General features: G+C 47.2%; 1 protein-coding gene across 2 annotated transcripts in view; it reads right to left on the reverse strand.

Moving 5' to 3' along the window:
* Positions 1–13769, reverse strand: part of PPM1H (protein phosphatase, Mg2+/Mn2+ dependent 1H) — a 139216-nt gene extending 125447 nt beyond the window's left edge. The window contains exon 1 of one of the 2 annotated variants that reach the window (XM_048065338.2): positions 13208–13762. In XM_048065338.2, the coding sequence (XP_047921295.1) occupies positions 13208–13458 (251 nt within the window). In that variant the 5' untranslated portion in view covers positions 13459–13762. Of the gene's footprint in view, positions 1–13207 lie in introns of both variants that reach the window. The other variant, XM_048065339.2, reaches the window with a different exon arrangement.
* Between the last annotated feature and the right edge of the window lie 3976 nt (positions 13770–17745).

The raw sequence follows: 17745 nt of genomic DNA on the forward strand, positions 1-17745 counted from the left end.
AGAGCATGAGACGTTATATCTTCTTCAAAATACATTAAAAAGCCTCTGGGCTTTCATGACACCTACCTCTAACAATAGTTTCACCGACTGATCCAAGGCCTCTGGGCACTCTGACACAGAAGGCCCCGACCTGTCACAGGCCTTTCACCGCTGTATGTCCTCACACAAGTTCTGTCTATATAACTCTAAGTTACAGAGAGAAGCATCATCTTTTATCACCGTTTACAGCCTGTGATAAGGGTTTCTATTCCTGTTAAATGTTTCCCCTGATACAAAAATATTTAGCCTGCCTTCAGTGTGCTCTCTCCTGGTTTCATAAGGCTTGATTTCTATTCCTTCTCTTCCAACTCCTCTGCATTTCCTAATTACTTTTTCCATAGTCATTATTTCTCCTTTTAAGCTTTGCCCATAATTAAGGGTGAACACTATTCTCAACAGTGTTTTAAATGCAGACTTCTACAGAGGCAATTTATTTTCCACTATTGCATCCCACTTCCCTTGTATTCTAACATTTTCTTTGGCTTTTTGACTACACCCTGAGCAACTATTTTTGGTAGCTCTCTAGAAGGATTCTAAAGGGGCTAAGGTAATTTTAAAATGCATACCTGTGTAGCTAGTTCAAGTCAGCTTTGCCAACCACCACCACATTTCTCCAAGATTACATCCACCTAGTCTTTCCAAGTTCGGCAAAGTTTCAAAGACAAAAGAAGAACAAAAACTCTCCCTTCAACTATTTGTTGGTTTTGTTTCTTTATTTAAAGCCACACATTTATTTACATGATAGCCTCAAGAGGTGTGCTTGCAGTAGAGGAGGCTGTGAGGGAACGCAGTACTAATACCACATACCAAACTTCTGTAAGCAACTGCAAGAGAAGCAGCGTGCCTTACACTTCCTATTAAACTAAGTGTAAACAAGGCAGTCTGGCACAACCTCTCCAAATACCAAATCGACTAAGCCTAACTGGTGACAGGATTAGCACTACAGCATTTTGTTGCAGTTTGCAGCATCGTCTCTCCCACCCCTCCTACCTTTTGCAAACATTTGAACTGCCATGAGGGGACTGACACCTGAGGCCAACTAAGCACCAAAGACAAAATTAATACTCCTTTTTAGTCAACTTGGTGACTCTGCTCCCACTTTGCATTCCTTCAGGGAGCTGGATGGGCAGGTTACAGCCTGGCCATCCTTTCAGTGGGGCCTGCAACCCTCTGTTCTCCCCAGGACTTGAGGCAGGCACCATCAGGGCCTCCCCACCTAACACCATCATACACACACTGGTGGGAGAGGGAACTTGATGGGAAAACAAGGGGAAGCCTCAGCTCAGTGCAGTGTAGAGACTGAGAGAAACTGCACATCTCTAATTTGCTGCTTAAGCAAGTAGTGAGCTCGGTTCTCAGGTCTCACTCCTCTCGAGAACTCACTCTAGAGGTCTCGCATAGCATCTGACTCTGAGATTAGCCACCCTTATTTTCAATTTGTCCAGCAAATGAGCAAGATGTGAACAAGGTATCTTCCTGTCTGCTCCCACAGATACCTCATACTTCATCCTTCAAGCCCCCTGGAAACTGTGGCAAGCCCCAGCAGTGGCAGTGCAGAGGACCCCACTGCTCCCAGAGGCCACCGTCTGTCCCCCAGACAGCACCCAACCTTTGAATGCGACCAGTTGTTGTTGGCAAATGATGTGGCATTGAAAGACCTCCATCTCAGGTTGCACTTCGCGTTTCACACAGCAAAAAGATGATCTTCGTCCCCAGAGCACCTCATTGTTTGTGCTCTGCTGCCCTTACACACAGCAGAGGTATTTTCCATTCCTTTCATGAAGAGCCCTATGTCTCTCCCACCCCAGCAGGGTTGCTAACACCTCAAACCAGCCTCTCAAGAGAAGTCAGCATACCTGCCCTCTTAGCACTAAAAGGAAAAACACGCACACCAATGGGAAAAAATTCCCCAGGTCATTCACTTCATGCAAAGTTAAAGCTTTTATTAAGAGACTTTTTTTTTAATGCAGACAATGGACCAAACAAAAACAAAGAATAGCAATTTGGTCAGCAGCAATAATATATTAGCAAATAATAGTATTCTAACATAAACCTTTGGGTCTACAAAGCTCCAAAGAGCAGCTTGCAGTGTATGTATAAGTTGCTTCTTGCCCATGTTTAAACACACACAGCTACCTGAAAGGATTATGCTCCTTTTGTGTTTCCACTTCCATCCTCTTGGTTTCAGATTTCTGAATTATGCTAAGCAACAAAGAGTAGAAACAAAGTGCGAACTATGACAGTTCATTTCTCTCTTGCCACTGTCTTTTTTCAAAGACAACCAGCTGAGTAGCAAAACAATTGCTAGCCCCTCCACAGAAGCCCTTCGGGTGCTCCATAGAGCTAGCTGGTGATGTAGGCATCAGACACTTCTCTCAAACCCAGCAAGAATGGGATTACAGTTAATCACATTAGCCTATAACTTTTTTTTCCCTCTAAAAGCAGGATTACAGCCAGAGATGTAGAAATTCCCACATTCCTGCATGCCAGCTGCATTCTTCCAGGCTTCATTTGATTAACAGCTAATAGAATTACAATCCACAGACCTGGGTTTTAGGGGATTATGCCAGAGGGGTTGCTGAAGGCGCTCGTTCGGCTGTAATTCCCAGCTTTGCACTACTGGAAAAGGACAGAGACCTTAAAATGACATTGAGAAGTACACTGGAGGGAGCCCCAGCCTAAAGAAGTGGTCACATGTATTTTCTCATCTAACATTTCCTGATAATATTGGTGTAGAGCACATGTGCCTCATTTAAGTTCTTGCCTTCAAAAGATGTAAGAGAATGGTTGAAAAACACTTTTTTTTTGTGGAAAAGAAGGGAAGATGGGAGGAAAATATTTATATTCTGCAAATATTCTGAAATTGCTCATTTCAGAGCAACTCAAAAAGCTCTGATGTATGTGATGATTTAAGCAACCATATTCATTAGAGTTAGCTTTGAGATCAGAATTTCTCATTTCTGAACACCTACCTATCTGAATCGAAAGGTATACTACATCCTCAGCAGCACCAAACACACAGTGCAGGTTTCACTCTACAGCTCTTAAAATTTCTGAAGGAAAAGTTTTAAAAGTTTGAATTTAAATCCAATGAGGAAGTCCTTGGAAAGAAATGGGGGGGGGGGGGGGGGGGGGGGGCAATTTCCTTTTTCAATCAAGACACCTACAAATAAGTGCAGCATAGAAAAACAAAAACTAGCTTGAATTGTGTTGTAGATTCAACTTTAGCACAAAAATTCAGCATTCACACCTGAAACAAAGACCTTTAAAATAGATTTGGGTAAAAAAAAAAAATCACACCACTTTCTCTAAAATTTCAGAAATTGTTTCAAAACCACACACACTTATAAGCAGTAATTTAAGGAACTCAGTTTTACTGCACAGACTTCTGCAAAGCATCACATCCTGCCGAACAAATAAACAAAAACCTAAGACCTACACTCTAAACGCCAAGGAGCTCACACAGAAGCTGAGCCAGGGAATTAATGGGGTCTGAGGGCAAGGGGGCACTAAACCCCCTGCACATCTCCTAAAACTAGTGGAAATGCAGGAAAAGTTCACCCTTGAGCACTTTCGCGCTGCTCAGCAAGCCTGGCATGTGCAGGCAGCTGGGATGTGATGGGTTGAACACAGTGGCTCTCACCTTGAAACACTTTGCAAACTGCACTCACGGGACAGGGCTCGGCTCCCGGTGACAGCCCTGGGGCCTGCAGCCATTTCAGGAACGTACTTCCCAACCAGATACTACAGGAAGTCTTGCTTCTTGCTATTGGACTCGCAGCTTCTCATTTTCTCCTCCTCATGACCAACCAAAAAAGGAATAAAGTCCACAGCCAAGGAAGAAAAAAAAAAAAGCAGCTTCCCTCAAGAGGGGGGAATTAAATAATGATAATCATCATCATTTCATTCATTATCATTGCCACTTTGGGAAACTCTCTGACCTGTCAAACTGCATCCTCCGAAACCTAACAAAAAGCCTCCATACTCAGAGCAGCAATACCTACAGCGTTTTCTCAGCCTTCCAAGTGCCGGGCAGCTTGCAGCACAAGGGATCCTGTTTCACCCCGGAGAAGGTGTATCAAGTGTTTCACAGCTGGGTAAAGGCTGAAGCTGCCATTTCTGGAAGACCCGACGGATGCCAGCCAGAAGCATGTCTGTCCGCACGGTGACCTGCTATAGCTGAAGACAGAGACCTCAGGAGAACACAGGGGTAACGTTTCTTCCCTTTAGACTATTTCACAAAACAGACCACTGTCCCAGACGAGAGTTGGAGATGTGCCCTCCATCCTACTTCAGACCTCACCAGGGACCAGACCATTAGTTCTGCGTGGTAGATATTTTGTGACATTACGACCATGCACTATGCATCATCTGTTTCTAAGGAGGCCTCTAACACGTACCTAAAGACAGACAAACAACACTTAGTCTCAATGAATCAGTGTTGGCAAAAAAAAATAAAAAATAAAAGAGCTTGCTTGGCTGGAATTGGATTTCTTGCACCTCTCTGCAGGAAGCTTGGAGAGCAGAAACTATAACAGGCCATAAAGGACAGAACAAACTGGGAAATTCGGAAGGGCTCATGGGAGCAGCAGGAGCAAAGAGAGACCTCATCTCTGTCGGTACCTTTGTGTAAGGGGGCAGAGGCACAGGCAGGACAGCATAAAAGTAGCCTAGCTGCAGGACCAGCAGTTTAATAGAAGAATTTAACTGGGAAGACTTTGTAAGCAGAGCTATGACTACAACAGGATCCCTAGACAACCTTGGAGACCTCTAACGCCAGTCCTGGACACTGTCATAAGATTTTGGAAGTAGTGGTATGCAGGACATCAGAATGCAGTCCACAAAACCACTGTGGACTAACACACAAACAGCAGTTGTTCTTCTACTCCAAAGCACACAGATGCTGCCCCCCTCTCCAAACTAATTGTTTACAGTGCAAAACAAGAGTAGCAAAAGATGCAATCAAAGCTCAGGCTTTCTTCTCCTATTAGAGCAGAATCCCACATGGAAAGCATACGCAAGGCAGTACGTGGCTTCCCACTCTTCCCCCAACCCTCTCTCCCTGAAAAGCAAGGCCCATCTAACTGCACCAGCTCTCGATATCAGGGGGCTATCACAGCTACAAGCCACGCTGAAGACAGCCTGAATGGCATCAAAATCAGTCAGCCAGGATTAAACACCTTATGGTAGCAGTTCAGAAAGAAAATGTGGGTCAAAGGGGTGAAAAAAGGTTGGAAATGATTATCCACCTCAGCCACAGTGACCATCAGAACCCAGGGTCTGCTTCCATGAGAAGAAAGGATGCAGAGCCAACGGGATCTGACAGCATTCCTCCTCCAGCACAGGAGATGCCCAGCAAAGTTAAGACCAACCTGACATTATCAGGAGCGAAACCGATGGGACAGCCTGATCCTGATCTCTCTGCACCAGAGGAGAAAGAGGTTGATGCGACACTGCTGCTTCCTTGTGGAGGGCCAGGCCCACTCAATCCCTGCCTGTCTCAGAGATGGTAACCATCTGGGAGGAGCACCACCGCAGCCATCACAAACGTGAGGTGTTAATGCAACCTTTGGTATTAAAGGAAAGAAAGATAAAGAAATGAAATGAAGCTGAACACAAGTGATAGTAACAGATGATCAAATACAGATCCCATAAGAGAAGAACTGCCACCCTGCTTCACGCCAGAGAGGCACGCCTGCCACAGCAACACTGATAACCCTTTTGTGTTTTGTTTTTTATTGGTGGTGGTGGGGGGTTGTGTTGAATCAGCATGAGTGTGGAGCAGTACGCAGGTACATATTTTGGTTTTCCCCAGCTACACATTGCCAACGCCAAGGCTCAGAGCCTTGCTCCAACCTCTGCATTTACCAGTGTCAGCTGCTGCCTCCAACTATGAGCACGTTTGGCAGGGTATAACAGACGTGCTGCTGGAGGGGGGACCAGGCGAGGGGGTCATGGGTGAAACCAGCAACACCACTGCCATGGACCTGCTGGCCTCCTCTTGCATTCTTCAAGCTCTTTAATTCCTATGCAGTAAAAATCCCACCCCGTGCCTGTTGGGTTTGGATTGCAGGGGTTGGACACAAGCTGGGACCTCTCCACCATCTCCAACAGTTTTGTAGACTGAACACTTGAAACCACAACCCCTTCCACTCCGCCTAACGAGGGGGCAGGGAAAATGCTGGGGACAGTGCCATGTACTGCATGCAGCCATCCTAAACGTAAACCCTACTTGGTGAATGTAACTGGCCAAATAGGAACCAAGTCTTACAAGTCATCTTCCTCCTCCTGCTTCACTGGGAGGAAAAAAGGTCCTCAGAGAGTTAGGAGATGAGAAAAAGCACAGTTAACACTGAGTTGCCTGGCACAACGTCTTGCATTTTAGAGCAGCGAGTTCAATCACGAGTCATATTCAGGGTGCAGCTCAATACAGAGCTGACCAACCTGTCCTTAAACCCACAAACCATATTTCTTCCTCACGCAATACACGGGTCCTGTCACAGGGATGAATTGTGCTTTGCAGCTCCGCTTCCCTTCAAGGTTAACGCGAGCACGTTTCATTTGATCACATTCACGGGCTGGAAGAGGCTCACCCTCGGGGGCACAGCCCTGTCAGGTTTCCTTATAGCACGTACCTTCCCGAGCAATGCAGCTGTACTGGAGGGAAAGGAGCCAAGCCAGAGCGCTCGCCGACCACTGACAGAGCCTGGTGAAACTGGACAAGCCAAAACTGCCCGGGAAGACACGGATGCCCTCCCATTTTGGGAGCTGGGACCAAGCTCAAGCAAGCTCCTCAAACAGCACCAGTCCTCAGCCCCTGGGGCCAACAGCACGAGACAGCACAGAGGGATGGATTTCCTATTTGTCTCTTTAGGAATCATGTGCATGCAATTTAGACAACATTAAAAACACCAGAGCACATGATTTACCCTTTCCCCCCGTGCCCTCCCTCCCGATTAGTTCTAAGAAACCAGAGACCACATAGGAAAAGCCAAGCACAGAAAGGCAGGAAAAATTGTGTCGTCCAAGCACGCAACTTCGAACACAGGACTCATTTTCCACATTCGTAACTCCCCCCCCCTTGCCAGAGCTTATCCTCGCTGCCTCAGTTTCTTCAGCTGAAGCAGCAGGACATTTGCACATGTATATTCTTCTGCGAGGTTGTTCTGAAGTGATTATTTGCAAGACACTTGGCAGATTAGAGCCATTACATAAATATTAAATGTTATGGTATCAGCTCTTACACAAGGAGAGGGATTTCTGAAGCTCTTACAGCTACCATGAGGTTTCTGAAGGCTGTTTTATATGGGCCCAGGCTTAATATACATTGCCAAACTCTTATTTAAAGTTAAGATTATATTATGCATAAAAGAATAATTTGTTCACAGGAAAAGCATTCAGGCTTCTTTAGGTACACATATGGGACTTGAATTTTTAGCTCATCCATCAGGTCCCTATTCAGTCCTGCCTTCTGAACTACAGAAAGAATTAAGGAACATGATTTTATCCAGATATAGGGGAAAAAGTAAACATTATTTTTTAAAGTTTAAAAAGGAAAGCGATTCGTTATTTCTGTGTATTCAACCCAAGGAAAAAGGCAAACAGAACAAGACAAAAAAGGTATTCCTTTTTCCGGGCACGCTATCCCCCTGAAATCTGTACCAAGCAGAACACACACAAGAAACCTGTTTACAGGCAGGGGATGAGTCATGCTCCCAGCTGACGGTTCGAAAGACTGGCTCCCAGAAAGGAGAACATAACTTGCAATTCACAGGAGCCAAATGCTGCTATTAACAGGCGATGGGCATCAGAATAAGGGATGGGGAGCTGCAAGCCCTCCGCTATCCGCTGCCACGCTGCCCAGCTCCGGCCAAGCAGTTTCTGCGCTTTGGTTTATCCCACCTCACAGACGTGGTGAGCTTCCACCTACCCCAGAGGGTTATTGCAACGCTCAGCATTTGTATAAACAGTTCAGTCTAGACAGAATGTGAAAGGTACTTCAGGGGGAAAACGACTTCTCTGTTATTTTAACCCCCAAAATCAACAAGTTTGGGCTTGATTGTGCCAACCTAAAATTTCTGACGACTGAAAGTGGATGGAAAAGATTTTAGTAAAAATCCTTCGCTCAATCCTTGCATACATTCATTTCCTATAAGCTAAGTAACACAGCGTGAGAAAACGTGCTGCAACATCACCAGCCTTACCAAACAGCCAGGACTTGGAGTAGAAATAAAATCCATAAGCTTCCCTTCTCCCTCCCACCTTTTGCCTTTTTCATTTTAAGCTTAAGTTATTGCTGTAACAACGTGCCTCTGGAATAACACTGCAGAAGGACACGGTCGTCAGACTTCACCTACAACTCTGCATTCATTACGGGCCAGTAGTCACCTCAGCACAGAGCAGATGTAATTGCCACTGCAGGCCTGCAGAGCAGAGAAACCACAGCATCGCAAGACTTCTGAAATGTAACGTTACGGAAAAAAGAGCCCGGACTTTGTGGCTCATCAAACGAAAGGCACCGCTGGGATAATAAATTGATTTTATAAAGCCAAGACGCATACACACCACAAAGGCCTAGTTTCTAGCTACCTATTATGACTTGGAAATGGACAGATATCTAGAGTGGCATTTAGAAATTAAAAAAAAAAAAGCAAAACAAGCCCTTGCATAAAGTCACAGTCAACATATGAGCCTGTTTCCACATTTCCCTCAAATAATCTGTTAAGTGCATTTAATGGTACCTTTTGATACTAGTCTCCAAAGAGATCATTGAACGGTAAGAGTAGGGAAAAGAGAAGAAAGCATGTGATAGAGAAAAATCTAGCCATGATCCCACCCCCAGGACTCATTATTTAGAAAAGTAATTGCAGCACTAAATTATGGACCACCAGAAATGCACATCCACATTCAACAGAGATGAAAAATGACTCAAGTTTTGTTTTTCTATCACAAAATGTTATTCAGTTGCAGTTTCTCTGCAACTTCACCAGAACAAGGCTATTTCTTTGTCAATTTCAGATTTAGGATTTTTTTTTTTTGTGTTATATGTGCTCCAGGTAATTCAATCAGGAGAGGAAGGCTCTGCTCCACCCTACTGATGCTCTGTTTTCAAAGCAGGAACAGGATAGAGAAAAAGATGAAAAAATAACGTTACAGGCAGAGTTCAGCCAGATGAATACCACCCAACCCATTTAATGCTATGTCCTCCAGCTCTGCTGCTGCCTCCACTTGGCCGGTTACGTTTGGAGTTTAGCACTGGGGCTGATGGCAGCTTGGCAGACAGAAACCATGGGAAAGAGGTCACAACACACTAAAGCCAAGCAGAGAGAGGGACCACAGAAGTTTTCCTCCCGGGAACAGCGCAATCCAAGCAGATGCTCAGAAACTAGCTCGAGGTGAAGATCAGAGGAGCTCTTCAGCCTTGGGGCACAGATGCCTTTGGAGGGCAGGGGGGAAACGAGCAAATGCAGTGTCAGGGGCGACTCCCCCCTCACTCAAATAAATCACTGAACTCTTCAGAGAGCAGCAAATCTCCTTACCCCTCTGGATTAAAGTCAGACTTAAAGGAATGTTTGTTAACAGACTGCTCACTCCCTGGGTCATTCCCGATGCATGTTAGCTAACCACATTCAGTAGTTATGCCAGGGATGTCCTTGGTTTAAAAAAAAAAAAAAAAGGAAAAGTATTTCTAAACAAATTGATACCTCTAAAGACAATTAAAAAGCTTACTAGACGTGGGACAACTTGCATTTTCTTTCTATGGAGTTTGTCCACCACTAGAAGACTGCCTGCAGTATAAGAGTATCTCTTTTTGAAACATTATTGCCTTCTGCTATTCTGTAGATCAAGAAGAATTGAAATTCAGGGTCTCAGGTCTTCCACGGGAGTAACAGGACAGATGTTTTGGAAGGCAATTTTCCGTCTGCTCACTACGGAAAGCTGATTCCCTATGGGATTCCCACTGAAATTTCAGGAAGCAATGATATTTTATGCTAGCATTGAGTATGTTTTTGAAGATTTCATTTGCCTGCCTACATGCTTTGCATAATAATTATAACACTGAAAGAGGGGAAGCTAATAATAAAAATTAAATGCTAATTTACATTTCACTGCATAACACCACAGAGATAACTTATTTTTTAAATTACCTACTTAAAATATATGACATGGATGAGCAATATTGCAAAAATATCTATTACGAAAAAAGCTCAGTATGAGCAAAGATAGAAAAAGGGAAGGACCAGTGCTTGTTCCAGTGGGACAAGTCTGATGAACAGGCATATAACACAGATGCTAAGGAGAAGAAGAAAAAAATAGGGTGGGTTTCTTTATCACTGTCTAAGGTGGTAAGAAATCCCTGTCCTCGGGAACCAAAGAAACAAGAGGAAGTCCCTGAAAATATATATGTACGTATATATATTTAGTGGGCTTGGACTGCTTTAGTCCAGCACAGGAACCAGCTCTAACCCCGAAACACATTCTCCAGCTTGGATGAAACACTGACACGAGGACATGAGGGAGCTCCAGTATCATCAGCACACTGACATGCTTTTACAACTAAAGAACATGAACACAGCAAACGCCTTCCTGAGCCAAGGCATCCAGGTGATCTGTTCTCTGAGCCAAAATTTCCTCCCAAAGACAGTAAGACATGCACTGGCACTGGGCACAGAGCATAAATCCAGTGACTCCAACCCTGCTGTGCACAGCCCGTGACACCAGTGAAGATGTAATAAAGGCAGCACACACCTTCTCCAGGGCTAAATCTCCATCTTCTAAGGCTACAGCAAACCTCTCCTTAACTTCAAGGAATAAAAAAAACTCAGAGCCCAGAGCTATCACTGCCAGCAAACTAGTAAAACACAAATTAAACCGCTGCCCTTTGCATGTCACCAGCTGCTGGTGAGGACACCAAGCCTGCCCCTGACATTCTTGCAAGCGTTCATTTGTACTGCACCAAGAGGCAAGCACTGCTCTGCCAGTTTCCTTAATACAGATGCTAACACAATGCTAAATAATGGTATAAAAGTACTTCCTCCCCCACATCCCTCTGAGCAAACAAACTTGAGAATATGTATAATAGTAATTTGACCTTCCTGTTTCTTTTTTTCCCCTTTATTTTCTCTATATAATCCAAATGCAATCCAAAAGGAAAACAGATATTTTCAATATATACCACCAAGTAAATCTTGCAATTATTTTCAGACAGCCTGGTAACAGCTTGAGGGGGGGAGTGTTGGGAAAAAAAAAAGTCAAATTTGGCAAAACCCGATTTTGTCCTTATTTCCTTCTTTTTCTTTGTGCATTATGTCTGTTGCATTGCTTCGCCTTTGGATGACAACATAATTTTGGTAGCCCTGTTTTCTTCTTAGCTACAGCGCAGTGAGCTTTTTGACATCTGGTTACAACCAAGCCCCATTTTGGAAGTGCAGAGGGATGTTTCTGGGATCAGCCTGGTAACACTTCCACAAGCTCTTCTCTTCCCTTAAGGCAGCAGTACCCTCCTTGAGCTCTGCTCCACACAAGTCAGTTACTGCAGCCAGGACTGCACTGAGAGGGGATGAGATTAAAAAAAAAAAAAAACAAACAAACAGATAAAGCAAAAGGCTGATCTCTTTTCACAGAGATAACAGTAGGAAGGGAGAAGGCCAGTTACTTTTTTACGCCTTCCAACTAACCAAACTGCTCAAAGCTCAAAGAAGTATTTGAAAGTGATCCTGGCACATTCTCCTTTCACTATCGCCAGAGCTGGCTACCCTGTCTCCAAACACTCCCCCCAAGCTGTAGGTTTCAGCTACAGGGTCTCCCCCAGCCTTCCCCTTCCAGCATCCTCATTTTCCTTCCCTGGCAGTCCCGGGCAGAGGCTGCCGGTAGCGGTGGATGCGCAGACCTGGGAGCCGGAGAGCCTCCCTCCCGCTCCGTCACCAACCTGCAATTACAGCTGCTCGCTGAAAGCCACAGCACCTCACGTAAGCTAAAAATAGCAGCACTTACTTGCTTTGGTAAAGAACTGCTTTTGAAGGGACTATTACACTAGCAGAACAATCAGAGCTTACTTTTAAACATTTAAACTTATAGTTCCTGGGGAATTCGCTCAGCAGCGTATTCAACTCCTTAATAATCTGAGGAGAACAATCCAATCTGAAACTCTTTAAAACTCCCTTCCTATTTCAGCATCCCCAATGATGCAGCAACTCATATGAACCTTTTAAATAAAGCTAGCAATCGCTCATTAGCAACACAAAGCCTTCGCCGTAGTGTTTGCAGCGGCTTTCTGGGAATTCACGGATGCCCAGAGAGACAGTACGGCAAAAGAGCTGGTGGCTCGGAAGAGCTCCTTTGGTGGGACTTCAGCAATCTGCCAGGTAGGAGTGATGTGGACGGTACGGTACAGTCAGGACTTGGAGACAGCAGCAGGGAGACATCAAATACTCGGCCCTGCTCCCAGCATCACTAAAGGCAGCAACGTGTGCTGGTACAAGAGTCAAGTGCAAGGACGTGCCTTGCCTCCGCAGCCGCTGCCCTTGCCAGCGGGATGAGGAGCTGCATCCAAACAAGCGCTGCCCTTTGCCTGCAGCCGGTGCTGAAGGTGCGACCATGTCACTCGCGCTCAGGGCTACCTCCAGTCCCAGCTGGGCACCCTCCAAAGCAAATAGCGTGACACGGATCAGAGCAACGAGCTGCTGGGGAAGCCCGCTTTTAGGATTGTTTCCATCAGTTCAGAGCTCGTGTCCCTCGTGTCTTCCCCCAAGCTGGGGGCACTTCGGGGAGAAGCAACCAGCCACCGCTGTGTGACTTCTTGCCCGCTGGGTGCAACGAAGGTGCCCCCAGACCCCCTCCCAGCCCTTCTGGCTAGCGGGAAGCGTCCGCACAAGCTGAGCTCCCTACCAACAGCCCCTGCATTCCCCAGCCCCGGCTGGGCACAGCCGGCCCCGGCGGGGCTCCGGCCTCACCCCCTCCTCCTTGGGGGGCACCAACGCTGGGGGGGAGGACAGGGCACCGCGGATGCCCCCCCACTGCCCCAAAACCGACTACCGATGCCCTTGGGCGCCGTGCAGGCCTGGAGGGGGGGGAGAAGAGCCGAGCCCCTGGGCTGAGGGCAGGGCAGGGCAGGGCGGAGCAGGACGACCCCGGCCGCCCCCCACCTGCCCGCCGCAGCCGTACTCACTCGGCGTAGCCCGTGGTCCAGGGCAGGCGCCGCGTCTCCTTGCTGAGGATGAGGATGGGCCGGGCGATGTGGTCGGCGGAGCACTCCACCTCGTCCGGGGACAGCCCCAGGAACTCGGGTCTGCCGTAGGGGAAGCGCAGGGGCAGGTCGGAGCCGCCGCCGCCGCCTCCCCCGCCGTGCTCGCCGCCCGCGCTGCCAGCCATGATGCCGCCCATGAAATTGGCCACGGCGGACTTGACCCGGGTGAGCATAGTACCCCGCCGCAGCCGCCGCCGGGGAGCCCCCCGCAACGGGGGAGCCCCCGCCGCAACCCCGCACCGGGGGGGGGGGCTCCGAGCCGGGCCGGGCCGGGCCGAGCCGGGGTGCTCAAGGCTCAGGGGCCGCGGGGCGGCGGGCTCATCGCGGCGGCAGCAGCGGCAGGTTTCCCCCTCCCGGCTGGACTCAGCCCGGTGGCGGCGGCTGCTGCTGAGTCATGTGATGGCGAGGCTGGGTTCGCCCCGGCGCTTCCTGCTCCTCCTGCGGCACCGCCGGAGCTCACGGCCGGCCGCCGCCGCCCCCCCGCCTGCCCCCGGCCCCCGGCAGGTGCGCGGCGGGCGGGGCCGGGCCGAGCGGGGCCGCCCACGGCTGCCGGCGGCGGCGCGGAGCGGGCGGGCCCGGCACGGCCGCCCCCGGGCAGAGCCACCTGGGGGCCGCCCCCCGCCCTCGCCGGCCCGCGGCCCGACCCTCCCGGCACCGAGCCGTGGCCGCGGGACACCCCCCCGAGGGGTTGCTCCGGCCCCCAGGTGCCGTGGTGGATGGAGCAGGGGGATGCTCAGGCGAAGGGCGAGCCCGGGTGTCCGCAGATTTGAGGACATGGAAGTTTTATCCAACCCCCCCCCCCCCCCCCCCCCGCCTGTCTGTGGCGTAGTGACCCCGTCGCACTCCTGCACAGAAATCTCGGCAGGCCTCCTTCAGGTGGCGGGCGGCCAAAGGTGCGGAGAGGTTGCGGGGCTGGGTGTGCCAGGCTGAGGGGGAAACGGGGCTGGGATGGCAGCAAGAGCATTTTTAGGGGGTCCGACCCCTCCAGCAGGGCTGTGTGTGTGCCCTGTTACGTTGCAGTGCTCCCCAAATCCTTTAAGTCACCAGAAAGCAGCGACCTGTGTGGAGTGGAACGAGCCGCGAGGGTGGCACGGCACTGGCACCCAGCAGGGAAACGCTGGTTAGTCCTCGTCCGCGGCCAGCGGGGACGATCGGCTGTCATCAGGTTGGCTCCTACCAGAAACCAGCTGGCGTACCTCCGAACACAGCCACACGGCCTTGGAGACTGAGCCCTCCGAGTTCTTTTGGTTGCTGGTGATTAGACAACACACTGGGCTCCAGCAGTGCCACGTTTCCTCCCAGTTCCTTGTTTACAGACGTGAGAAGCGTAAAGGTGCCGTGACGGCTACTAGTTTTTATGACAAAGCTAGCTATTAATAAAGCCTACAGAGCCAAAAGTAGCTTAGTGAACAGGGATATTAAGGATGTGTTAAGGGCTAGTGAAGTAGAGTTGGGAAAATTTCCACCCCAAATTAAACACTGAAGCAGATATACACCCAGGTCTCAGGGGAGGTGGTTATTTTTCAGGTCTCTTATTTAACAGTTTCCTGGATTGGTAGAGATATTTTGGGGAACAGTAAACCTCTCCTAGGTCAAAAGCTACATGATATTAATAACTAACCAGTTGATAACGATGTAATGGACACCTTGTAAGTCTGCCATTCACGCATTTCTGTTTGCTTTGCTTTGTTTCCTGGTTATGTTGCAGAGGTCATTACTTTAAAGGGGAAAAAGAAAAAAAAAAAAAGAGAGAGAGAGAGAAAGAAAAGGCTTGTTAAAATTATTTAATTTTTTTTTTTTTTTTTTTTTCCGGGGTCTTTTGTCTGTGTGCTGTAACGGGCAGCTGTTCATCCAATCCACGCATTACAGAGGAAGGCAGGTCTGAGGTGACCAGGGTTGACCCAAAACCCCTGGTTACTCTATTCAGTGGTCTGTATAGTATTTGATTTGCCCAGTTCAGTTCACTGCTGGCCCCGTTCACCTGAGGATAATCCCTCTCCTCTCCTTTGTCAGCTAGATGGCCAATGTTTTTCCTCAAGCAGCAATTCAGTGCCAGTTTCCTCACTAGTGCCGTAACAGCCTGCTGTCTGAGGAAGACAGTGAAGAGTGAGAAGAGGGACACGAGCAGAACTTGACACGTATCCTGAAGGGGCTTATTTTTTCTGTGTAAAAGCAGAGCTCCTCACAGGTTATCACATACGCTCCTGGAGAGGCTATGCCAGCAGACTAAATTTTGCAGTATATCTGACTCATGGCTTCAGAAAATACAGTTGACAAGTCCACTGACAAGGACTCAGAGAGGATGAGTGTTTGTCCTCCTGCCCCTCTTGTGGTCACCATTCTGCACAAAACGTGAGGGAGAAATGCAAGGGAGTGTATATATAGGCTTGTTAGAATTTAAATGATTGTCTCTGCAAGATGAGAAGGAAAAGCTCAGATCAGACATATGGGGAGACAGCTTAGCAGCTCACCATTCAGAACAAATCTGTGCGCTATTTGAAATTCTGGGGTTGTTTGCCTCTGACACAAGAACGCTATGCGGATAAAACAGTTATGATGTGACCTTTCCATAATGAAACGTATAGAGATGCTTTGATTTCAGTTCTCTTTGAGGAAAGAGGATCGTGTTGTTCACTTCTGAGTCAAAGGTGAAGCCCCACTTCTCAAAGGAAGTCAGGCCTGGCAGATCTGAGCAAGTTCTTCAAATCGCCCAGCCTGTGGTCCATCAGGTCCAAGCCAGACACCTTTGGTGGTGGGCAGACCTTGAAACGTCTGGGTATTCACTTCACATCAAATTTTCAGGCTAAATTCTCAATGTCACTATTTGAAAATTGACTCTCTCTCTTTCTGCTATCCCATGACTAATGCAAAGAAAAGATGACAAGTTTGATTTTTATTTTTTTTTAAATGCAAACGTATTTGTGAAATTGAGATAAATATAATTTTCTCTCTGAATGGCTAACCACGTCATGGAGCTAGAGACACATTCACACGCAGCTCTTTGAAGGATCTGCACTACAGTATGTCACCTTGTCGTGCATTATATTCAACATTTGACAAATTCAACAGCATTTTACTCATGATGAAAAAAAATTTATGCAGAGAATGCTCAAAATCTTTACAGAATAATAGAATAATTCTGATTGGAAAGGGCTTCTGATGATCACGTGCTCCAACTTCTTTGTCAAAGAAGGGCCAACTTTAAAGTCATATCCCATTGTCCAGAATCTTGTCCAGTTGAGTTTTCAGTGTAACCAAGGATGCAGATACCACAGCTTTTCTGGGCACTTTTTAAAGAACAGTAACAAAGTTCACTTTAAAAATGGAAAAGCTTGCAAGATCCGTGTGGCTCTGAGGAGTTTGGTTCTGTCTCTTGAGTATATGGAGTGCTTGAGCAGAGGGCATGTTGAGAGGAGTGCTTGGACCAATGAAGGTGCTTTGAGTCAACGTGTTTGCGTATTTTCTGATTAAACGAAATGTCTGGGGCAGGCCCTTCTTTGTTTCTTTTACAGAACATGCAAGTACTGTCTCATAAAAGGCACCAGACTACACAAGCCATTGGATATATTCATGTTTCCTAAAGGGTTATGGAATTTATTTCGTAATGTATTAATAAATAAAAAATACATATTTATTTCAGTGTGATTCTTGTACTTGCCTGTACATTGTTTATACCTTACATTGCTTGCCTGCTTTAGTCTTGTTTTGCTGTGCTTTTTATGCACTGTATAAAAGCAATGGGAAAACTCCCAAGGACTTCCCAAAGACTCCCAAAGCAGTAGGTCTAATGTGGGATGAAAGGAGCATTTCTGCTGGCATGAACTTCTGTGCTGTTGTTAGTATTGCGTATGTGCAGAATATCGACGGTTGTGAACTCTGCTACTAGGTTAATTCTGAGAGTATGTCAGAATACGTATCTGGCATTATGGTGATGAAACTGTATCAGCAGGGTTAAAAAAAAAATTAAAGGAAGAATTGTTTGTTTTTCTCAGTTAATCCCCTGAAAGAAAAGCACTTGGAGCCTTATTGTTGCACATGACTCTGCTTAGGAAGATCACCACGTCATGTGGTGATCAATGAACTTATTCTTACCTTTTCAGAAGTACAGTACAATCTTTAATAGGCATGAGGAAGCTCTTCATCTCTGGAGAAAGGCCCTTCAGAGGCAGAGTGCCTGAAGCATCACAGAGACGTGGAGGGGAAAATGCCTCTTGTTAAGACATCAGTGCTACTTCCTGCAGTGCCCGATCTCCCCTCCATGCCCTTCGCTACCCACAGTGTTTCTAGGCTTATCGGAGCTGACAAGATCAAAGCCACTGGTGCTCTTGCCAGTTTGCAAGCAAGAGCACCAAGTAAATTAAAAAATAAACAGCAATACTTGCAGTGATGTATTTCCTCTGTTGTACCTGATTTCTATTTCATCCCTGAGTCTGTATTTATTTCACATGTGGTATTTCCTT

The sequence above is a fragment of the Anser cygnoides genome, chromosome 1, assembly GCF_040182565.1.
Source record: "Anser cygnoides isolate HZ-2024a breed goose chromosome 1, Taihu_goose_T2T_genome, whole genome shotgun sequence".
NCBI classification, from domain to species: Eukaryota; Metazoa; Chordata; class Aves; order Anseriformes; family Anatidae; genus Anser; species Anser cygnoides.